Here is a 24,398-nt window from a genome sequence, read left to right as displayed (position 1 = left end):
TCACTGTGTTTTCATCCATTCATTAGCTGAAATAATGTCTTAATTTTACAGTAGCTGTGGTGGCTCAGTCTCCATTGCATCTGTCACGCATCATCTTTTAAAACTCCCGATTGAAAGCAGTGGTTCTACTCCATGGGCCTAACCATTTTCATAGGAATAATGACTATGTGGGTTTATGACATCATAGTCTCCAAAAGTCTAAATCATTGATGGCTCTATCATCAGCTGTGAAGTGTTCATTTGCAGTGAATTTTTGCTGTGTTGTCGGTACTTTATTAGATGCTAGAAATCAAAGACAATTTGTATTCGACTAAAAGAGCTTTATAGACTAATGGCAATGGGGTAGGTAGCCTTCTCTGCACAGTATATTGAGAACATGTAACTACCACTGGACACAGAACCTCAAGGGACACAGAGATGTTTTTATTAGTTTAGCAAGGAGTTGAGATCCTTAGGATCATTTATAATGATGTAGCCCAGAATAACATGTTTAGCTCCAAAATTTTGTGTTTAAAGGACATGAATATATTGATATTGCATGTCTTTAAGGTTTTTTAAAAATGGTTGTTTAAAAACTGATAAGTGATTGAAGGGTTCTTTTGTGAAAAATTCAGTCATTTTAACATGAAAATAAAAAGCGAAAGAATCTTCCAGCTCTCCTTTTGTCCACAAGACTCCCCAAAGGGAACTGCTATTAAGTTTGTTTTGCAGAAATGTCTGGAGAGCTTACAATTTCTGTGAGTCGGATGTGGAGTTATAGAATCCTAGTATGTGGCTAAGAGAAGGGGTCCAAGCTTTAATGACAAGAATTAATAAATTATGTGGAGTAGGAAGATACTCTTAATTAAAGTTAACTCCATGACATTTAAGAAATGACTTTAAGATTATGTGAGTGTATCATCTTCATTATTATAAGAAAATGAGAAAATGAGCCTTTGGAACACATAAAAGTAGTGGACTCTCAGGGACAACCTCTTTTATCATCTGCCTTCAGCTTCTGCAAATGCACAGTGTAGAGTAGAAGCTTAGCCAGCATAGTGGGAGTTCCCGTAAGAGGAGAACTTTTTTTTAACTATAACTTGAAACTTGATGTATATCTAGATATATTTTTGAAAGCATTGGAAAACAAGAATCAGAATGTTGCTGGAGTTCCTTATCCCTATTTTATGTTTAGTATCTTTAAGTCTTTGAGATCTATGGGTAAGACACAGAGTTTGGCTCCTAAACGGATTTCTTAGGTCAGTCGGTCCCTAGATGTCTTGGCATATAAAACAGTTGATGTCCCTTGAGTCTTTCTCTCCTGCGTCTTAGAGGATTTTCCAAATCAAATGCTTTCCAGGGCTCCTCTGGAGAAAGGCACTGGGGAGGATTCTGTCACTGGGGCTTTCTCACTTCCTGGTGGTATGGGCCTCAGCCGTTGTACCGTCACCTGGTCCCTCCTTATCAGGTTGGGGTTTTCTGGTAATACCCTTACCTTAAAACCTTGCCAACACCTTACCAAATTCGTAAGGGGATTCTGCTTAGCAGCCTCTGCAGGGCCCTTTCCAGCAGGTGGGCCTGGAGGTGGGGTGTGTCTCTCTTGCTCCTAGGCCTGTCCTGGCTCCCAGGCTGCATCCCCACCTACTGTTTTTTTTTTTTTTTTTTTTTGAACCGTTTTATTTATTTATTTTTAAAATTGTAATCAATTGTTATTTCCCCATCCACCTACTGTATTTTGATCATGAATGAATATTTATGTTGGGCCAGGGCGTAGATGGGAGGTGTTTAGTGTCTCTTTGCCTCCTCTCACACACTTCTTATTAAATTTCCAGGATTCCGTGGTGAGAGGGTTTAGCTTTTAGGCTGTAATTTTGACCTTCAGTCTTTTGCTTGCTGGTCACTGGTAGAGAGGACTCTCCTTTAAGTCATATGCCCATCTTCCTCTTCCCTAACTCTTCATGCAGGAAGGAGTACCTTTGTCATCAGAGTAGATTACTAAAGTCCGAAAGAATGTCTTTACATTTTCCTAAAGTGTCTGCTTGGGAGAACTTCATTTGCTTTGAGTACGGGTTTTGTGACCCAGAAGACAGACAGTAGTTTAATCAGCGGTTTCCATTTCTCATCTCTTACTCACCGCACGTTGGTCTCATTCTCTTAGACCAGCTTCCTCTTACATAGCAGGAAGTTGGCAGGTCACGGTTCCCAGATTTGCATCACAGAACTTTGTTCTAGAAAGGGACTGAAATATGATCTCCTCCGTTTCACATTTAAAACTCCAAAAGCTCAGATTGTTCCGGGATGAGTCAGGGGCTCGTCTCTAAAGCAGTCGCTCAGGGCTAAAGTTCCTCAGTATGCGTGTGGGCTAGGGATTGTCTAAAGCACCTGGTCCATTCATCTTTCTGAAACCTGAAAACAACATGAGGTATGCGCAGATGAGAGGCTTCCTTGTCTTGTCCTGTACTATCCGCCAGGCTAGTGCATGTGGAAGCAGGATTTGAACTCAGCGCTTGACTTTGGGGCTCCAAACCAGTGCTCTCTGTGCTCCATGATTTGCTGAATCTAAGAATAACAGACCTAAGGTAATAATAGCTGCAGGGCTCCCCAGACATTGCAGCCCTTTGGGGTAGGGGTGACTCATTTAAAGATTTTAAATGGCTCCATTACGGAAGGCAGTTGAGTGGGTAACTCTCAGTGTCTGAAGTGTGGGGTGGTGAGAAAACACTCCTTCCGCCCCTGTGTTCTGTGGTTGCTGGAAGCCGTGCTATGGTTGTGTGGGTGTCCAGGATGCCCTGGGGGCTGTTTGAGTGTGGAGAGGATCCCACTCTCAAACAGCCCCTGGGGGTGTGGATCGAAAGAGGGTGTATCCTTTCACACCCTCTTTTGTTCCCCCTCAGCTTGGGGAGGGATGGGAGCCAGTGTCCTCCTAAGGTCACAAATGGGCCCCTGCACTCTCCAGACTAGTCCCAGGTTCCCCGGGGAAGTCATCCTGAGAGGCCCTTTCTGGCGGCGGGTGAGGCGCGAGTGGAGAGTCGTCAGGGCAGCTGTATTTTGCTTTCCTCTAGTTCTTTACAGATAATTGCTTTTAAGTGCTGCTGGAGATTGCAGATTGTCGTCTTTTCACAGCGACATGTCTCATACTAGGAGCAGAGCAAATGGCAATTTTTTGGTTGTAACTTTTCTCTCTCTCTCTAAGATTATCCCGAAGGCAATAATTCAAGTGATTATCTTGTTCAAACAACAACGTTTCTTCCGGAAAACTTCACATACTCGCCATACCTCCCCTGCCCAGAAAAACTGCCTTACATGCGTAAGTGTCATCTAATTTTGACTTAACTCTTTGCTTGTATTATAATAAAATAATAAAAATCATGAGGCTTTGAGCACCTCACCCTTGGATCATCACTGGGTGTGCTCACATTCATATCATGTAACATGTTGTTCTACTTTTTTTTTTTTTTGGCAAAGCATTTTTTTTGAAGGGGGAGGATTGAAAAGCTGAAAAAAAAGCTTCTCCCCTACCCAGAAATAACCTCTATTGTGAGTTTGATCTGTAGTTGTAGAATTTTTCTTAAAATGATTTTAAAATGATTTTTTACATATAGAGAGAAAATTAGAATGTCTTTAGAGGTTTTAAGAATTTATAGAAATGGTTTTAAAATTGCATTTCATTCTGTAGCTGGCTGGCTTATTTTTTGAGAATGGTCCCTGTTGATCCATACATAGAGATCTGTTTCTTTGCCTTGATTATTGTATGATATGTCTTTGAATAAATGTATCACCTTTCATTTACTTTTTTCTCTGCTGGTGGACATTTAGGTTGTTTCCACGTTTTTGCTATCACAAAGCAGTGCTGTTAAGGAATGATGTTTTGCAGGTTTCCCTGTGCATATGTGCTTGAGGGTTCACGCCTAGAAGTGGAATTACAGGGGAGGCGGGCTTGGTTGCAGTCCACAGCAGCTAGACCAGTTTATATCCCCAGGAGCAAAAAGCTCATGTGAATGTACCACTTTTGATATTAATGGGCTTTAAAACTTTTGCTATTCGTATAGATAAAACACTTTTTGCCATTATGATAAAAAAGCCATCTCCGGAGTTCCTGTCGTGGCGCAGTGGTTAACGAATCCGACTAGGAACCATGAGGTTGCGGGTTCGGTCCCTGCCCTTGCTCAGTGGGTTAACGATCCAGCGTTGCTGTGAGCTGTGGTGTAGGTTGCAGACACGGTTCGGATACCGTGTTGCTGTGGCTCTGGCGTAGGCCGGTGGCTACAGCTCTGATTCGACCCCTAGCCTGGGAACCTCCATATGCTGTGGGAGCGGCCCAAGAAAGAGGAAAAAAAAAAAAAAAAAGCCATCTCCTTTCTGTTTTTACTTTCTTTGTTATGAATGGGTTTGAGTGACCTTTTCTGTGGTTGTGAGTGGTTTTGAATTTTCCCTTCTGTGCCTCACTCAGTCGCTACTTTATTGGTTCCTTATTGGTTAGTTAGATTTTTGTGTACATCAGTGGGAGTTCTTTCTAGAAATCCTGGCAGTGACCTATTGTCTGCTGTATGTGTTGTAATTGGTTTGTCTTTCCATTTTGTTTATGGAGTCTTTTATAGAAGCTTAAAATCATGTTTTTAGATGTATAAACACATTATTTAAGATTTTTGCTTTTTGGAGGTCTTAAGCTTTCCTTACTACTGCAAAGCCACACAAATACTCTTTTATTTCCTCCTAATAATTTTATAATTTTGTTTTAAATTTTTTTTTAAAACTTTGTCATATGAGGTAGGGATCAAGATACTGTTTTAAACATGTATTCAAAATTATGAAGATGATGTATTATCATTTAAAAAAAACCCACTATAATCACTCAGAAACCATATGACTGTTATTCTGCAATTTTTTATTTTTACAGCCACATCTGTAGCATATGGAAGTTCCCGGGCTAGGGGTTGAATCAAAGCAGCAGCTGCAGGCCTACACCACAGCCATAGCAGCACCAGATCTGAGCCACATCTGTGACCTACACCACAGCTTGCGGCAATGCTGGATCCTTAACCCACTGTCCAAGGCCAGGGTTCAAACCCACCTCCTCACAGAGACAACGTCATGTCCTTAATCAGCTGAGCCACAGTGGGAACTCCTATTTTGCATTTTTTTTTCTATTTTGAAATTTTTTGTTGTGTGTAACCTCCCTCCCCAGATTTTAAGCATCCTTTATGCATGTAAGTTAGTACCTTGATTTTTATAGAATTAAAATTTTAAATGGACATTTTTAGATTTGCTTATTTATTTATATGTTTTAATGTCCTCAGTATCTAAGTGTGTTTTTTATGTCTTTATATAACTTTTCTTCATTGAGGAAGTTAGCCTTTGTCATATTTTGTAGGACTTTTTTCAGTATATTATTTATAGAGATTACATATCTACAGTAGAAAGTCAGGTTCACCTTTCATTATCAGCCAAGGCCATGATTCTCAAAGTTCAGGGTACATCAAAATCACTAGATAGTCTTATAAAACACACATTGCTGTGCCCCACCCTTTGAGTTTTAGCTTCAGTAGATCTGGAGTGGGATCTGAGAATTTTCGTTTCTAACAAGGTCCCAGGTCTTGTTGATGCTGGTGATCCTTGGGCCACAGACCCACAGATCTAGAACCTATTCTGGCTGCACCACAGCTTGGTGAGCTTTTCTAATTCTTGGACCCAACCCCTAAATTTCTGATTTTACTTATTGGGTATGGGGCCTGAATGTTTAAAAGAAATTGTCGGTCAATTCTCATATCGTCATATTGTTATCCCCTGGCTGTCCCATCATCCGTCATAGAGGATGACGCTCTGGTTTTTGTGGCTATCTATGTATTTGTCATTATTTTGTGGTTTTTCATGTGTGGTTTTTTTTTTTTGTTTTTTTTTTTTTTTTTTTTTTTTGCTTTTTAGGGCCAGAACTGCAACAGATGGAGGTTCCCAAGGTAGGGATCGACTCAGAGCTACAGCTGCTGGCCTGCACCACAGCCACTTGGGGTCCAAGCTGCAACCTACACCCCAGCTCACAGCAGCGTGCATCCTTAACCCACTGAACAAGGCCAGGGATTGAACCTGCATCCTCATGGATCCTGGTCAGGTTCATTAACTGCTGAGCCAGGAAGGGAACTCTGTGTTATTACTTTGTTACTGCAGCCTTGGTTTTCTAAAAATGAGTGTTTTCGTCTGTGCAATACTGAAACCACTGGGTAATGTTCTGTTGAAATATTGATTACAATAATTTTATTTTCGTAATTTGCATATTCAGGGGTTTATAGTTGGGGGAAATCTTTCTGTTCTTGGTTCAGTTGCCATTTTCTTAATTATTGCTTGGTGGGTACTAATTGAACCCTGTTGCAAAGTATCTGCCTGCCAGGCCTTCCTCTCCCCAAGTCCTGTACTTTGTAAATGCTCCTGTGCTTGAAAGATTGTCACGGCTGCTCCTCACTGCCTTTTGCCAAATGTCTTGATGCCCCTGCTCCTTCTCTCTGCTTCTGCCAGAGCCTCACATTCTTCTGCAAGAGAGGGTCACACAGGTTTGGCCAGCCTCCTTTTCATGAAAGCCTCTGCAGGCTTTGGGTCCAGTACCCATCCCTTGTCCAGTTAGCTGTGGCCAGCAGTTGAGTAGAAAATGTGACCATGTACAGACAACTCCTTGGGAAGGGGCCATGGGTACAGCCAACATAATGAGGCTTCTGCCAAAAGGGCCTTGCATGAGTCACCCTGGCGAGCCCCCCACTAGCCACGTGACTGCTGCAAAGTAAAGCCTCAGTTTACCTCCCTGTAAAACCTGGCCTTAATTGCTTTAGCCTCTGGGGTGTATATGTTACTTGTCCGAGGAGCTAAGCTTCTTGTTAGCAAATGTAAATAAACTAGAGACATCTTGCAAAGCAAAAGCAAAAAGCAAAACCCAGGATTATATGCCAACTTCATAGTGTCAGGAGGATTTAAAAAAAAAAAAAAAAAAAGCAAAAGGCCTGAAGCTTAATGGATGTTAACATGGTATTCCCTTTCTTTTTCCCCATTTCTTTGAATGATGGAGCCAGGTTTTACAATGATCAAGGGAGTGAGAAACATAGGAGAAACGTGTGGAGTTAAGGCTTTTTTTTGCTATTCATCCTTAATTTGTTTTTAATTAACAGCATTATTTCCCATTGATGATAGAGAACAGCATAATGCCTAAGTATAAAATTTTTATTATAACATCACACAAAGTAATTGACTGCGGTGCCTCCCCCAATAATAGTTAAGGAGAGTCTGGGTAAGAAGATGATCTACTTAGATGCAAACCAAGTACGAATGACGATGAATTTTCCTATAATCCCCAAAAGTGAAATTAAGGTTTAAAATTGGTGTTTGATTATCCAGCTGTCACTTCTTTTTGATTTTTGCTGGCACTGGATTACCATAAAGATGAAGTTTGAGCTTTTCCAGTTGGAATTCACATACAGTTGATTTCATAGATTTCAGCAATATTTCACATTCAATCAATTACCCTGTTTTAAATGTTATATGAGTGAATACTTCTTTGTTACTATTAGTATTTATAGATTCTCCAGAGGGCAAATCCACATTCAGCTGTATTAAATTTATATGAGATTCTCCGTGCTAACAATTCACTTTCTCTACAGCTGAAAAATAACTAAGTGCTCAGCTTGGATGTTTTGGTTTTTCTGGGTGAAGTAGAGATGGAGAGTGTCAGCTGTACACTTTGCCTTAAAATGAAGATAGACTTACCTGTAGATTTCCTATCTTTTAATGATTCAAATAAAATGCTTTTGCAGTGACTTTTACTTCTTTTGTCCTTAGCATTTTTGGAATAGTCTCCTTTGTGCTTTAACCCTGATGGCTTCTATAAGTGCTAGCCTTAGGAGTATAACAAAAGCTACAAGGACTTTTTGAAATAAGTTTAAATAGTTTAAATGAAAATCAGCCAAGAGGGAAAAGAAGCAAATAAATTTCAGAGAATCTCAAATAATGCTTAATGTGACAAACCGTCATGCCTACATTTATTGTAAAAAGAGTGATGGAGCCAGTTTAGCATAAAGGAGCAGGTGTGAATAGGGCTGTGTTGGCCCTCTGTTGTGTACGGGGCTGGGGGGGGGTGTTTGCACAGGGGGCTGGGGGGGCACTGTGTGCTGCCAGCTAGAGCAGGTAACGCAGGCAGAGAAGGGTTGTCATGTGACGAAAGGAGACAGGGGACATGGGAAGTGGGTCTTGCAAGACACCTGAATAGATAGCTGAAGGGGACAGCATCCGAGTGCAGGAGGCTCTGTATTCTAGGAATGGAGAGTGGTCCATTGTGACCAGATGGGTGGATAGTGGGATGTGTGGGAAGTGAGGCTGGACAGGGAGGCGAGGGGACTTACCCGTCTCTGGGTGCCACGAATCCCTGGTCATCCATGCGTGGGTGTCAGCAGGGAGTGGAGCCCCCAAGCATGTTTGTACAGAGTATTGCTTTACAGCCTGGTGTGCGTCTCTCTAAGCTAAGGGTGCACAGTTTTCCAAGGATCTCAGGACAAAAAAAAAAGGGTAAAACAAAAACAAACAGAAAGCCCTGCTTTAGGGAATGTACCATTCATCTGCTTTTCGTGATGTGGCTAGGAGGGTGCTTAGAAAGATGATTCTGATGAGAAGTTGAGAAGGACGAAAAGGGGGAACGGCTGGATCTGAAAGGGCTGTGAGGAGCTTCCTGCAGGGGGCCCAGGAGTGACAGGGGCACATACCTAGGCTGTGGGGCTGGAGAGTGCAGGAGGCACCCGAGAGTAGAGGGATGCTCTTGGCCGGATGCAGTGACCAGCTGAGGGATTGGGGTTGATTTCCAGGTTTCTGGTTAGGTGGCCATTAACTGAAACCAGTCCCCTTTGGGAAAAGGGGAAGTGAATGAGTTCAGTGCTGGGCCTCTTGTGTTTAAAGCTCGGAGAGTTAATTTGGGGCCTGAATTTCAGCAGAGGGATCTGAGCTAGAGATGAGAGGAAGTGAGCCTGGAGGAAGGCTGCGAGTGGCCCCTGGAGACCATGAGCACCCAAGGGGTGAGGGGTGGTCCACAGAGAATGGAAAGCAGCCAGGGAGGTGGAGGAGGCCATCGAGGAAAAGGTGCTGTTGCATCACATGCTGTGAAAGGCCATTGAATCGGCACCTAGAGAAGTCATGGGACCACAGGCAGCGCAGTTTCAGTGGAGTGGCAGGGTGAAAGGCAAATATGCAAACATCCTGAGAAGAGATGCAAAATGTCTAAAAACTACCTGGTTTAAAACAAAGACAATGGGCCGATGAGATGGGAAGTGAAGGAAGTATCCAGGGGCCCCAGGTTCTTGAGAAAGTGACAGGAGACAGAATGTGCTCAGGTCAGGAACGAGTTTGGAATGTAGGAGGGGCACCTCCTCCCCTGAGTGGGGGGGGGGGCTGCGGTGCATTTGGAGATGATGGGGAGAAAGAGGGTTCAGGCCTGTTGCTTCCATGTTCCTCATAAAGGAGGAGGCTGTGTACGTCTGAGGAGGGGAGGGGGCGGCCAAGAAGGACCAAGAAGCTTGAAGGGGAGCAGTAAATATTTAAAAAGCTGTTATAGGGGATGTGAAGTGGAATCAATTAATCATAAATTTTTTTTTTTTTGTCCTTTTAGGGCCACATCTGCGGCATATGGAGGTTCCCAGGCTAGGGGTCTAATCAGAGCTGTTGCCTCCAGCCTACGCCAGAGCCACAGCAATGCCAGATCCAAGCCACATCTGTGACCTACAACCACAGCTCACAGCAACACCGGATCCTTAACCCACTGAGCGAGGCCAGGGATCAAACCCGCAACCTCATGGTTCCTAGTCAGATTCGTTTCTGCTGCACCACAATCGGAACTCCCAATTAATCATAAATTAAAAGGTGCTGACTAACTGGTTTGCAAGAGAGCCCTCCTCCCTACTCCTCACCCCCCCGGGGGGGGGTCAAAATGTACAGATAATATGTTTCTGTGGAAAGCTTACAGTGCTGAAGGCAATACATTATCTGTTGTCACCTAAATAATGGAATTAATCGATGTGCCTGTGTGATTTTCATCAGGGTGTTTATTGGGGGAAGAGTTAGAGGATGGGAAACTGTTGATCATGTGTAGCCAGGAAGGGAGGGAAATATAACAGAGTTTGTGGGTGTGTAGGTGTGTCTTAGTCTGTTTCAGCTGCTAAAGCGAAATACCACAGACTGGGTGGCTTCAGTAGCAGGTGTTTATTTCTCGTGGTTCTGGTGGCTGGACCTCCACCGTCATGGTGCTGCCAGATTTGGTGTCAGGTGAGGGCCTGCTTCCTTGTTCATAGATGGCCATCTTCTTGCTGTGTCCCCACATGGTGGAAGGGATGGAGGATCTCTCTGAGATCTCTTTTATAAGGACACTAATTCCATTTATGAGGGCTTCATCCTCATGATGTAATCACTTCCCAAAGGTGCCACCTCCTCATCCCATCACATTTGAGGGTTAGGATATCAGCATATTAACTTGGGGGGGGGGGGGGACAAACATTCAGTCCATTGCAAGGTGCTGGGATTGGGTGAAACTCGTGGAGCTGTGCTTCTCTCTGTGTGATCCAGAGGTGCCATGCAGCAGGGACACTGGTTTAAAATGCAGGCCTCTAGGCCAAAACTCAGACCCAAAAGGAAAATCAGGTTTCTTGGTTATAAACCACAGAATACACCTTGATTTGGTTTAAGAGGAGATTTATGAAAAGGTATCAAGTGGCCTCCAAAAAACCTGGGTAGGTGCAAAGTTAGGTTCAGAGGCCAAGCACCCAGAACAAAGCCCAGACCATTGGACAGAGACTGCAGCTGTGACCAGCCCTGCTCATGTCTGGGGACTGGAGGTGCCACACTGGGGCCCTAAAGCCAGAAGCTTCTGCCACCACTTTTATTGAAAAATAGTTTGGCAAAGTGCCTGTGTGTTCATGGTGTTTACTTCTGCTTCAGAGTCTCCTGCTGATGCCCCTGGTCACGTGACTGCTTCTATCTGCTGGAGAGGTTGAGAGAGTGGGTTCTAGCTTCTTTCTCTGGGAGGCAGGACTCAACAGTGGGCAGTTTCAAGCCCCTGAGATGTGTTCAGGTGAAGCTGGATGCCCACAAACATGACCCCTGTGCATCCACTAACACGGGAGTTTTGAGAATGGGTCAGTGACGTCCATTCTCAACAGGTGGGCCTGGTGATTCTTAGCCACTCCTCCAAAATTAGCCAGTGGACTTATTAGGAGACCAGAGAGACAGAAAAATGGGGCTACAGCAGAGAGAACTTGAAGTCAGAACTGACTGGCTTTGAACTCTGCCACCGCCAGTCATTTCTAGGTGACAGTGATGCTCAGGGTATGAATACAGAGCTGGGTGTTAGAAGGATGACCAGGGAGAGCAGGGCACCTGTTGGTGAGTGTTGCTCCATATTATTAGAAGGTGGTTTGGCTAAAAGTCAGAAATTTCAAAGGAGGTAAATTTATGTAAGAAGGAAGGAGTGATTTTTTTTGGTGAGATATAGGTATGAGTCTGCAGAATACCTTCTTATGTGCCTGGCCCCAAGACCATGGACCTCAGAAAGTAAGCACTTGACGAATTTGAAAGGGAGAATAGTATTTTACTTAAGATGAGGAGTGGGGATGGTATTCGAGAAAGAACATTGAGGTACAGCATATGGAAACTTCTTGGCAATTGGATGGTTCCCGAAAACCACTTGGAAAGGCCAGAGGAGTATGTGATATACCCTTGTTTTCTTGACAATACACATCATTAATTTCATAATGGCTTTTTGGGAACAAGAAAGAAGCAGTACATTAACTGCACACACATTGTAGGGTATGTCCATATGTCAGAAGGCAGAACATGAGTGATGTATCTCCGAATTGAGGAAATAAGAGTGGTGGTGAATTATGACATGAAAGGAGTTGCCAGTAGTCAGGGACTAGAAAACAGTTTGCAAGGATATGATGAAGGACGTGAGGCCTCCAGGAGTAGACCAGAGATTCACTGAGCAACGATTACAAGGCACAGCTGGGAACAGGGAGCAGAGAAGGTTAACTGGAGATGACAGATGGTCCTTCAGAGGAAAGCAGGAGAAAGCAATGTGAGGGAGGAAATTGGAGTTAGAAGTGTGTGTTATGGTCAAGAGTAAGCAATGAGAACTTGGGCTGTCCAGGAGGCTGCTATTTTGGGCCACCTATATGTGGGCCATATTTTGTACATATTTAAGACAAAGTAAGTCTTAAAGGCATATTTTAGCACCTGGTGGAGCCAAGGAATGAAAATGCAAGGAGGAACGAAGCAGAGAGGGGAGTCGAGATACATGGCCAGCTCTGCCATTCCTCTGTGCACGTATTCATCTGCTCATTCATTCATCTTTCCATTCATTCATTCATCCATCCATTCATTCCTCCATCTATCTATCCATGCATCCATCCATTCACCTGTCCATTCATTCATTCATTCATTCACCCATCCTGTATCCAGGCAGTGCCTTGGCACTGGGGAAGCGGGACTAAAAACTATTCTGCTTAGAATAGTCATATTTGGCCACTTCAGGAATAATTGAGTAAGAAATCGTTTGTGTAAGTAGACGTTATATGATTCTAGAAATTGAGAAGCTAAAGGAACGCCCTGGGAATGGGCAGCTTTTAGTGTTGGCTTCAAAGATGGCTGTGTGGCAGCTGGGGGCAGGATGACTCACTCGTGGTAACTTTTCAGCCTCTGGGCTGCCCTTGGTAGCAGCCTGCAGGGTTGGGAGGGGATGTGCCACCTTATTGTAAAAATCGTGACTTGGGAAAAGAATTCAACTGAAGGGATAGTTCTAGAGGAAATTCAGGGCTTTCTCTGACACTGTGCATCAGATCTTTGGGCTATGTACTTCGGGAACCCTAAGAGTAAACAGTGACGGGAGCCAGAGTGTCCAGACTTAGGCTTTAGATGCCAGAAAATACAGGTAGGCCCCAAACTGAGTAAAGTACTCACTGAAACGTGTTGATTTGTAGAGAAAACAACTCTTTGGCTAGAGATAATATACCTTAAGTTCTACCTGAAATGTAAGAAAAATGTAAATGTAGATAATTCATATGTATTGAATATTCATTTTGTTTTTGTTTTTTTTCTTTTTTGCCACTTCAAGGCATATGCAGTTTCAGGGCCAGGGATCCAATCTGAGCTGCAGTTGTGGCAATGCTGGATTCTTTAATTCACTGTGCTGGGCCAGGGATCGAACCTGGGTCCTGGCACTGCTGAGAATCCACTGATCCTGTTGTATCATGGTGGGAACTCCAAATATTTGTTATTTTAAGAATTATATTTTAGGAGTTCCCGTCAAGGCTCAGCGGAAATGAATCTGACTAGAATCCACGAGGATGCGTTTTCAATCCCTGGCCTCAGTCAGTGTTTTGGGGATCCAGCATTGCCATGAGCTATGGTGAAGTTTGCAGACGTGTTTCGGATCCCCTGTGGCTGTGGCCGGAAGCTGTAGCTCCAATTCAACCCTTAGCCTGGGAACTTCCCTATGCTGCAGGTGGGGCTCTAAAAAGCAAAAAAAAAAAAAAAAAGAAAAAAGAAAAGAAAAGAATTATATTTTAATAATATCCTAAACCACTTCATGTGATATGTTGTAATCCCCACAACATGAACCTATGATTTAGGCCTGTGCATACCTGACGGATCCCAGGCCGTTCAGGTCCTGCTTCCCAAAGCGGGAGGCACAGTTGCATGTCCTGCCGATTCAGTGGGATGAAGTTAGAGCGCATGTGCCATGTAACCAGAGGTGCAACCAGGTTACTCCCTCACACACAAAACAAGTGATTGAGAGCAGGCTTTGCTGGCCAGACTGAGAGGCAGCTCATCACTGACTGCCTTCCTCCACTTTTCCTCCCACTAAGTGGCAGTCGCTCCTCTCTTAGGTGCCCAGTTCTCCTGCTCTTTTCCTTCTGACCCCCGTCCCACCTTCCAAATAGTGAAAACCACTGTTCACAGTGTTTACATCTGTAGGCTGATGGGCGACACCGCTGGGTAAATAGATTTCAGCCAATAAGTAGATTTTTTGGCTTTTTCATTTCTAACTGGGCAAAGAGCATGTGCAGCGCTGGCCAGCCTCAGACCCAGCACGGAGTGAAGATGGGAAGCCCTCTTGAGCTCAGTGGGTCCTTCCTTTTCAGCTGTCCTTGAAATCTCAGCAAGCGAAGTGAAGGGGGCTGGCCTGACTGATGGCCTGTTCTTTACGAGTAGAGCCAGAGGTCTCCTCTCCTGACTTTAGAGCACTGGAGTGCTTTCTTGAGTGAAACCTGGAAGGGACACCCAGTATGTAAAGGAGGTGGGAGTAGCCTTAGTGGGTGCAGTGGGGAGCAGCTCAAGTCCTCCCTCCCCTGACCACAGGCTCCCCTCGAGGGGTTCTTTCCTCTGAGCATAGTTTGGAAACCATGTCACCACTTGCTCATCTGCTCCGGGCCTCTTCCTGGCCACTCTCTATAATATGCTCTTTTCCTTCCCTCCTTGTGCACAGAAATAGGTGCTCTTTCTAATGCCATGTGTTGAGTAGCTGGAGCCAGGGTATTAAGAATATGCAGACCATGACCTATTGATTGAAGGGGCACAGGCCACCCACATGACAGCAGGTAGCTCCCTCAGCATCAAAACTCCCACTTTGGGGAAGTGGAACCCACAGGGTTATTTTGGTTAAGGTGGCAGTTTCACTACACCCACACAAAGGAAGTAGAGTCATAGGATTTATTACTTACAGATCCCAGAAACTGAGTGTGTGGGGGGCACAAAGAGCTGGTGGGAAGAGCAGTCAGTCTTCTATCCCAGGAGATAGAGAGCAGGGTGTCAAACTCCTGTTGCTTGTAACGTGGTTGAGACAGAGGTCACTAACTCTTCTTAGTGTTGGCTCTAAGTGGTTTTTTTAAAAGGTGCCTCTAGAAAAGCAAAGTCGAAATTTATGGCGGGAATCCTTAACTCAAGCCCTTATCTAAATGTCCAGACTCTGAGCACAGGGGTTATCACACTGTGAAATGAATAGGAAGCAGCTCAGAAAAACAGAAATTGTTTTTCTCATCACCATTGATCCCGTGATGCCACAGCATCAGTCTTTAGGGAAAGTCATAAGCATTCTCTGGACGGTAGAGATACTAAAAGCCACTGGCAGGGTTTTGGTCACCCAGCACGTGAAACATTTGAGCAAAGCAAAAATGCCATCAGCAATGGCAATAGACAAATGGCAATGTGAAATCCTGTCTGTAACTGTCCCCCCCATGGGTTGGGGGTCCAGCCAAGAAAATAAATCAAAGTCGTTGGGTAAGGTTAAGGTAGGCATTTGATTAAAAACTTGAGTGAGATTATGCAGTTCTAGTACCTGTTAGGCCATCTTTTGTAAGTTTGTCTGAGTTTGTCCAGAATTATTCATATGCACATAGCAGGTGGTACCCTTTACAGCACATACACTTACTTCCTGGGCCATAATCTAGAGTAATCTAGAGCCAAACTGTCATCCAAGCTGTCTGTGCTGAAGTATCTGCTGATGCTGCACTGGGGCAGGGCTTTGGTCTAAGGTGGGGTTCGGCTTGCAGGTTGGGGTTTGCTGGATGGTGGGTTGTTCCCTGCCTGCCATGGAGGTGTCTTAAGGCACTTCTGTCCCCTTGAGGGTAGTAGCAGGCTTACTCCCAGTACATTGGGGATGAATGCTGCATTTTTTTTTTTTTTTTTTTTTTTTGTCTTTTCAGGGCCACACCCACAGCCTGTAGACGTTTCCAGGCCAGGGGTCGACTCGGAGCTGCAGGTGCCAGCCTGCATCACAGCCATGGCAACACCAGATTCGAGCCATGTCTGTGACCTACGCCACAGCTCATGTCAACGTCAGATTCTTAACCTCACTGAGTGAGGCCAGGGATCGAACCTGCATCTTCATGGATACTAGTCAGGTTCATAACCTGCTGAACCACAATGGGAACTCCCAATACTGCATGCTTTTGATGTGAGGAGGCAGAAGGAGAGACAGTTTTGGGGGCCTGTTCTATGATGTGAAGGTGGTCCCAGGGGAACTGAAGTGCAATGGTGCGACAGACAGGACTCTGGGCGCGCAGGGAGGCAGAGGCATTGAGGGTAGGGGGAGGAGAAAGTGCGGTGTAGAGAGCCACGAGCATGATGTCCCCATGGCCCTAGACCCAGTGGGCACCAGCTACATGATCAGGAAGCGAAAAGAAGTCAGGGCTCCCCCAGGACTGCTGAGACCTAAGACAGCAGGGGAGTGTGCTTCTTGGGACCAGGTGTGGGTCAGATTCCTCCAGGTAGGTGATTACGGCATCCATACCTATACCAGGAAAGGGTAGGGGTGAGGGGCCACCAACAAAAGATTTCAAGAAAGATTGCTCCAGTAGTGACACCTGCCATCCTGCCAGTTATGCCTTGTCCTTTTCAGGGTCCCCTCATTTATGTTTGCAGGGCTTTCGGGACAGCGCTGAAATTTGGGTTCCAGTGTCAATGAGAGCATCCCGTGGATAATTAGAGAAGTGAACAGGTGATTGTCGCCCAGGAGCAGGACAAGCTCAGAGAATGGCCAGGTCACTGGGTCAGGGGTCTGGGTGGCGACCTCTCTCAGCGGTCAGAGTGTAGTGTCAGGTGACAGATCCTGCTGCCAAGGCTGCAGCATTCTGCGAGGCGACAACATCTGCCATTAGGATGGGACCACAGTCTTCTGAGGAGCCCATGGCGCCTGAGCAAAGGCTTCCAGCTTGTGTTCCACTGTTCCGAGATTCAGTCGTCATGAACCCTGGTCTCTGGAGCTGCTGGTACTCAGAGCCCAGTGGTCATCTTGTGAGGGCAGCTGAGCGTCTTCTGCCCCTGTGGGCTGGGAGGCTTGGTGAGGTCTCTTCCTCCGTAAACAAAGCTCAGAATCAGTTCCCAAGACTCCCAGGAGCTAATAATTGCCCTTCTCCCTCTCCCTCTGGATGGATTTTTCTAAAAAACTTGGCATTTCTGTCAAGATGTAGTTAGGCGTGTCCATTTCTCCATTCACCCTGGTCATCGTTGGATGTTTTGGTATGATGGACAGTAACAGGGGATGCCTAGCACAGAGGTTGCCTCTTTCCTGACTTATATGCTGTCACCTCCCACTCTAGGATGTCCCAGTCAACTGTCCAGGGGTCGGGTCCACCTTCACCAGGGCAGCATTAGCACATGTAGTTAGGAAGGCTCCAGGCCCGGGGAGCATAGCCTTGGCATGTGAATAGGCCACTGTGCTCAGTAATTCCCAAACCATGGGGCAGGGGTCTTAGAAGCTTGTAGTAGTTTTCCACCTCCTCTGGGGGGCTGGGGGGAGCCAGTGGCTTGCTCAGGGCCCCACTTTCATGCTGCCCTTGCCTCACAGTGTTTGCCTTCTGGTGCCATGCTGGCCCTGATAGAGCTGCCTCCTCACGGGTTAGACTGGCTCCCCAAGCTCAGCACCCAGTCCTGGCCCAACACAGCGGGCCCAGCATCCAGCCTTCCCCTCCAGCTTTAAGAAGCTGTCCTTGGCTCCCGGGACCTCACAGCCTGCGCCCCTGACCCTTCCTGGGGGAAAGAGGCAGGGCCTGATGGTCCAGGTTGGCTCACTTTAGCCCAGTGTCCAGACCCTTTTTTTTTTTTTTTTAATGGATAGGTTTTATTTATTTATTATTTTAATTTTATTTATTTATTTATTTATTTATTTATTTATTTGTCTTTTTGCCTTCTCTAGGGCCACTCCCTTGGCAAATGGAGGTTCCCAGGCTAGGGGTCTAATTGGAGCTGTAACCACCAGCCTCCGCCAGAGCCACAGCAACACAGGATCTGAGCCGGGTCTGCGGGCTACACCACACTCATGGCAACGCCAGATTGTTAACCCACTGAGCAAGGCCAGGGATTGAACCCGCAACCTCATGATTCCTAGTCGGATTCGTTAACCACTGTGCCACGACAGGAACTCCTATTATTTTAATTTTAAAAAATTTTATTATAGTTGATTTACAGTGGCTGTCAATTTCTGCCATACAGCAAAGTGACCTAGTCATATATATATATATACCCAGTATATGTGTGTGTGTGTATATACACACTTTTTTCTCATATTACCTTCTATCATGTTCTATCACAAGAGACTAGATGTAATTCGCTGTGCTATATACAGCAGGACCTCACTGCTTCTCCATTCTAAATGTAATAGTTCGCATCTACTAACCCCATACTCCCAGACTTTCATATGTGATTATAGCCAATCATTCCAGACCCACACTAAGTGGTGTCTCGTTTAGTGAGTAATGGGACATGTAGCTGCTGCAGACGTGGGCCTGCTGGCCAGTCTCTGTAGAGGAATCTGACCTTTTCCAACACCAACAGTTCGGGGGTGGGGGGGGCAGGGGTGCATTTCATGGCAGAGCCTGGCAGGCAGCAGCAGTACATGTCAGCACAGAACAAGGGCACTGAGCACCAATGAGCAGTGCTTCCTTCCCAGGGAGACCAAGCCGATTGGAGGAGGATATTAGCTGTTCGCAGCTCCAAGGCATTGTGTGGGGGGACAAACTGTACCCCAGTCCCGTCCTCCTCCTCAGTTGTATTGAGCAGCTGGAACTGGTGTATTGAATTGAGAACATGTAGATTATGACCTGCCGAATGAGGGGGCACCAGCAAAGCCACCCATGTTGGTTGGCAACAGCTCCAACCAATATCCGAGCTTTGGAGTAGAGGAGCCGGGGGGCAGGGGGTGTCATTTTGATGGAAGGTGCGGTTTCAATACATCCGCATAAAGGAAATAGTCTCAAGATTTACGGACCCTGGGGCGCCCTGGGCACAGTGAGCCAGGGGAAGGGCCAGCCCCCATTTCAGGTCACCAGCCAGCCAGAGATGGAGAGCAGGACAGCAGGCACCTGTTATTTATAAAGTGGTTGGGGTGGAATGCAGTAACTTTTTGCGGGCTTAACTCTGAGTGGCTATTTTAAAAGTTCCTGGGGAGAAGAAGCCAGAGCAGGAACTGATGGCAGGAAGCCTAGACTCAAGTCCTTATCTAAATGTCCTCATCCAAGACATTTAGATAAGGACTTGGGTGTGAGCATGGTCATCACACTGCGAAATGGATAGGAGGCAGCTCAGAATTGGACACTTAAAAGTTGTTTCTCTCATCACACCCCACCCCCACCTCCATTATATTCATGTGTGTTTTTCTTCCTCTCTCTTTCTGGTCACACTCTTCTGTTTCCAGTGGTGGTGATCCCTGTCCTAGAGTCTGCCCCCCATCCCTTCACACACCCCCAAGAGTGAGGTTGCTGTTACCCCTGGCATGACAGTCTCATGCCACTGGGTCATCTTTGGCCTTCAGCCAGTAAGATATTAAGGTTTCAGCACCAAGAGCAATAAGCACATAGGAAAGATGCTGAGGGACTCTGAGGAATGTGAATGGGGGACCAGTGGGGAGGGAGGTGAATTTTGGGTGCCTCAGGCATTAGGAGTCGTTAAGTCCTGGATGCGGCAGGTCCTGTCCATTGAGGAGAAAGATAGAAAGCCTGCCTCTTAATTTGCTAGCACATGTGTGTTCAAGATGGAAATTAAACTGCAAATGATACTGGAGAAAGCTGCTGACAATAATGATGATTACAGCTGTTGAAGCTATAAAGCTGGAAAAAAAAGGGCCAAAAAATTGGTTTAGTGGTGCATAAAGAATGCCAACTTCAGTTCCTTATATGAACTGCTTATTATTTAGACTAATTACTATCATTTTAGTAATCATGCATACCATTAAATGCATCAGATTTATTTGTGTGAATTTTATTTGATTACAGTGCTAGATTCTGTTTTTGTCAGCAAAGTCATGATAGTCTGTACTCACATTGACTGATGAATCTTACATTTGATCTACCCTTTCTCTGCAAGTTCATAGGTTACTCTTTAGGTAAATCTGACCTTTCTAAGATTGGCTACTTTGCACTTCTTATCACACTGAAGGGCAAGTGTTTTGTTATAAAAGACAGCAAACGTCAGGAGAGCAGGCAGACATTAGGAAATTGCAGTTTTCTCTAGCTTACTCTATGAAACATAGGCATTTGCATTTTAAAATACTTCTCTCTAGCATGCCTCAGTGCTTAGTGGAAGCCACCAACATTCCTACCTAGTTAGGATGAGGAGGGATTGGGAAGACAGGTGGCTGTGAAACTATAGAATATGGAATAGCAGGAGGAAAGGAAATGGGGGTCCCTTGAAGAAGAACTGAGTTTTACAGTCATCTCTCAGTATCCAAAGGAGATCGGTTTAGGATGCCATGAGGGTACCAAAATCTGAGGATGCTAAAGTCCCTTATGGTCAACCTCCATATGTGGGTTGTGCATCTGCAGATTTCAGCCAGCCTTGTGGATATGGAGGGTTGACTGCATGGAATGATGGCCATTGAGCTTAGAAGACTTGAAATGGGAAACCTCAGCATTTGTTTGTTTGTATTTTATGAGACTAGGAGGTGAAAGAACTCAGTTCTGTTCTTTGTTGGCTTTGAGTAAGTTAATGGAAATGGTTTTCCATCCAAGAGTCATTCCTGTTTCCCTGGTATATGTTAGAAAAGCTGTTAGTAAAAACACCTCCAGGAATATCATATATCTGTTAATTTGGACAGTGAGTGCCTCTAGTCTTTCAGTTTTTCGTATTAAGAGGATACATGTGGGTGCTCAAAATAAATTTGTTGAATTGTGTTTGGAGATGCTCTCTTTTAAGAAATATCAGTAGCTGACAGTAATAGTAGTTAAATCTACTGAATATGGATCTTTGTGCCTGGCAGTACTTCATCTAATGGAGGCAGGTATTATCACCTTTTTTTTTTTTTACAGATAAGAAAACTGAGGACAGAGAAGTTATTTCCCTGATACACAGAAGCTAGGATTCAGCTTCTTGTCAAGCCAACTGCTTGACTGACTCTACGTGCTGTGCTTTCATGCCTCCTATGCTAATTATGTTGAAATTAAAAATAGGTTTTAACTACTTGAATAAATTAGAATGATAACTCTACATTGTAATGATGTGCAAACATTTCCCAAAGAATATTAAAATATTCACCATATTACTCAAAAGCAAAAAGTTTAAACACTTTGATTTTCTTTGGCTGATTGACCAAAGCAATAGTAGGATCATCATATAATTTATCATCCAGAGTAATACTGAAAGGTGATATTAACAATTATATGCTGGTAGCAGGAATAAATGGTTCTGTCCCAGCAGCTACATTATGCCGTCAGTCTACTGATTGTTGTTTACTGTAACTTCATATTAAAACAGTTCTTCACATCTTTGACCTTCCAGGGGGATTCCTCAACGTCAATGTTAGTGAGGTCAGTTTCCATGAAATTCGTCAACTCTTCTCCAAGGATTTAGATATTGAGCCCGGAGGTCACTGGAGGCCTAAAGACTGTAAACCCAGATGGAAGGTAAGGGATGTGTTTTCACAAGTGACATGACTGTTACTGTGCATGTGAGGGAAAGTGTGTGTGATTCTGAATATACAGTGAGATCCCTTTGTCTTGACCGATTTAAGACATCAGAATGTTTGTATTTAAGGTAATAAGTGTTCACAGTTTAAATGTGATTTAGTCGTGTTTCCTGGGAAGGCAGACTCCCCCTGGGCATATCCAAACCCTGTGCTCAAGTGTTCAGTCTCTTGGAGATCCTGGTGATAAAACCTCCCTTGGGACTGGCTTGGAAAATGGATGTTTTTCCTGTTCTCACTTGTTTGGAAGACAAGCTGTGATTTCATGGCCTCCTGCTGCTATCCCTGATGGTTCCTGCCACCTGCAGGCAGAGAGTCCCTGTAGGTCCTGGAACCAGTGACTTCCAGTGAGGTCTAGCATTGGGGTTCCTGAGTCCCAGGATTCCAAAAAGGCTGCTGTGCAGTCACTGTGGGACACAATGAGAACAACTTTGGGCTCTTTTCATCTCTTTCAGAAGGCAGAGCAAAGCTGTTTGTCCTTTGATAGGTCAGAACTCTCCTTTTAGTGTTTTGTCTGAAAAGCTATAAGGGAGTTGGCCTGCCTCTGCTGCTTAAAAAAAATAGAATACTGTGGCTTAAGTCAGAGTTGCCCTCCATACTTTGAAATTGGTTAATAAGTGCATAGTCATGTAATGTTGTTAAGTTTGAACAAGAATATCAAGAATGTAATTCAAGTGAAAATGACATGATTAAATCAGATGTTACACGTCCTGAAGGTTTGTGTCATTGCCTGAATCTGGGAACAGTTTTCAGTTCCTCTTTGGAATATTAGTATTTTGCTAAAATGTGTGTCTTTAAAAAAAAGAATGTGTCTTTTAAAAAAAGAAATATCACTCCTGGGAAGGGGAATTGTATGCAATTCAGCTTATGATGAAAGCCCTCCAACTGAATTGGCCTTGAACTTGTGTGTTTTGGGATGTATTACTTTCATCTGCATCCCTAACGTAGGGCCTGCCCTCTTGTATAAAGTAGGCACTAAACCCAGTTGTGTTGAGTTTGAGACAGATAAATGCCCTGTTACAAATTACTGAATAAATGTTTGGTTTTTTCCCTCCAACAAGTTGTAAGGCTGCTAGAAGGGATTCCAGTACACGTTTTGGTAACCTGTTCTGTTTTTACAGTTGTTTTATGCTCTTTCCCAATCAGATTCAGAAAATAAATGAATCTTTTCATATTTTGTGATTGAGTCTCTACACACTTGTATATCAAATATAGTCCAATTTACACAAGAAGTACTTTAAAAAATAACCTAGGCAAAATAAATTATTTTTCTCACCTGGGTGATGAGTATGCATGTTGAGTGCTAATGGAAGAAAAAGCATACTCAGTTAATCGCAAAGGCTGTGTGGGTGTCTGGAGGTTGGTCCTCAGATCTCTGTTGTTGGGTACAGTATACCCCTCAGCTGTGCCCTGTGTTGTATAGTAGCAGGATAACTTGGGGTCAGAAAAATTAAGTATTTTTGTCATTTCTCCAGTGGTCTATATCAGACGTTGGATTTCAAATTTTAGGGTTTGTTTTCTTCTCATTTTTTGGGAGAGAGATATTCGTAGACCGTAATCTCTAGTGAGTCAGTAGGTAATGGTATTGAAAGTGGAGTTTCAGGAACAAGCTAAGTCAGATCTAAAATTTAGCTTGTGGAGTTCCTGATGTGGTTCAATGGTAACGAACCCGGCTAGCATCCATGAGGACATGGGTTCAATCTCTGGTCTCGCTCAGTGGGTTGAGGATCTGGCGTTGCTGTGAGCTATGGTCTAGGTCGCAGATACGGCTCGGATCTGGCATTGCTGTGGCTGTGACATAAGCCAGCAGCTCCAGCTCCTATTTGACCCCTAGCCTGGGAACTTCCATATGTCTCAGGTGTGGCCCTAAAAAGACTGAAAAAAAAGCTTATTTTGCCTGGGAACTATATGGCACTATTGCTCTTATTTCAGTTATGTGCAAACCCTTCTCTGGTTCGTAGTTATGTAGCTCAAGGTGTGGGAGGAAATTTGGAGCTCATTCAGAAGTGACCTCTATTTGCCGTACTTCATCAAGTCATCTCCCCTTCCTCCCTCCACCTGTTTTCCTTCTAATAATGTACCATTCTAATCTTGGAACAGAATTGAGAGACAAGGAAAGAAGAAATAACTAGATTTATATGAAACATTTGCTACCAACTTGATTCTTAATATTTGAGGATCTTTTTCTTCTTTAAAAAAATATACCAACTAAGTTCATTGCTGGCCAATTAACTGGAATGGAGATCTTCTCAAACTAGTGATTTCAGCAATTTCTAGGTATTTTGAATACTGCACGTTCCAGTGGAAGTTTCTGCATAGGTCAGATGCCTTATAGAGGCAAGCTTATTTCTAAAAGGGAGGTTCGAAGAGGAAGATGGTGATGGCTTTTCAGGTCCTTAAAGTGAAGTGTTTACTGGTGATGCTGCCTGGTCTAAAACCTGAAGGCTTAAAGAACCAGGCAGCTGCTTGATGTGCTTACCTTCTCAGAGGCCTGAGTGTTCTGTTTCCAGACCAGGGTTCCACAAAGATGGGTCTTAGCCACCTGTTTCAGAGCTACTTGGGATATTTAATAAAAATGAAGAATCTTTTTTTTTTTTTTTTTTGGTCTTTTTAGGGCCGCACTTGCAGCATATGGAGGTTCCCAGGCCAGGGGTTGAGTCGGAGCTGTAGCCACTGGCCTACACCAGAGCCACAGCAACACCAGATCTGAGCCACATCTGCAACCTATACCACAGCTCATGGCAATGCCAGATCTTTAACCCACTGGGCGAGGCCAGGGCTCAAACCTGCATCCTCATGGATGGTAGTCAGATTCAGTTCCACTGAGCCACGACAGGAACTCCAAAAATGAAGATTCTTGAACTCCGTCCTCAGATACTCTGATTCTATTGGTGGGAAGGAACCTCTTGTTTGAGAAGCTTCTGAAGGTACTAGGAGTGAGGGGGAGGAAGGAGAGGGG

At 44.5% G+C, this 24,398-nt stretch overlaps 1 protein-coding gene across 1 annotated transcript in view; it reads left to right on the top strand.

Annotated features, from left to right (window-relative positions):
- Positions 1-24,398, top strand: part of B4GALT6 (beta-1,4-galactosyltransferase 6) — a 67,785-nt gene that overhangs the window by 25,647 nt on the left and 17,740 nt on the right. Inside the window, exons 4-5 of the mRNA XM_084964417.1 lie at positions 3,173-3,286; positions 21,256-21,380. Coding sequence (XP_084820543.1) covers positions 3,173-3,286; positions 21,256-21,380 — 239 coding nt within the window. The remainder of the gene's footprint in view (positions 1-3,172; positions 3,287-21,255; positions 21,381-24,398) is intronic.

Source organism: Sus scrofa, chromosome 6 (genome assembly GCF_054392235.1).
Source record: "Sus scrofa isolate SSC_HxYL_T2T_F1_AM1 chromosome 6, Sscrofa_HxYL_maternal_Yorkshire_Landrace_v2.0, whole genome shotgun sequence".
Classification (NCBI taxonomy): domain Eukaryota; kingdom Metazoa; phylum Chordata; class Mammalia; order Artiodactyla; family Suidae; genus Sus; species Sus scrofa.
The sequence above is the reverse complement of the archived record's forward strand: the minus strand, read 5'-3'. Positions and strand labels throughout refer to the sequence as shown.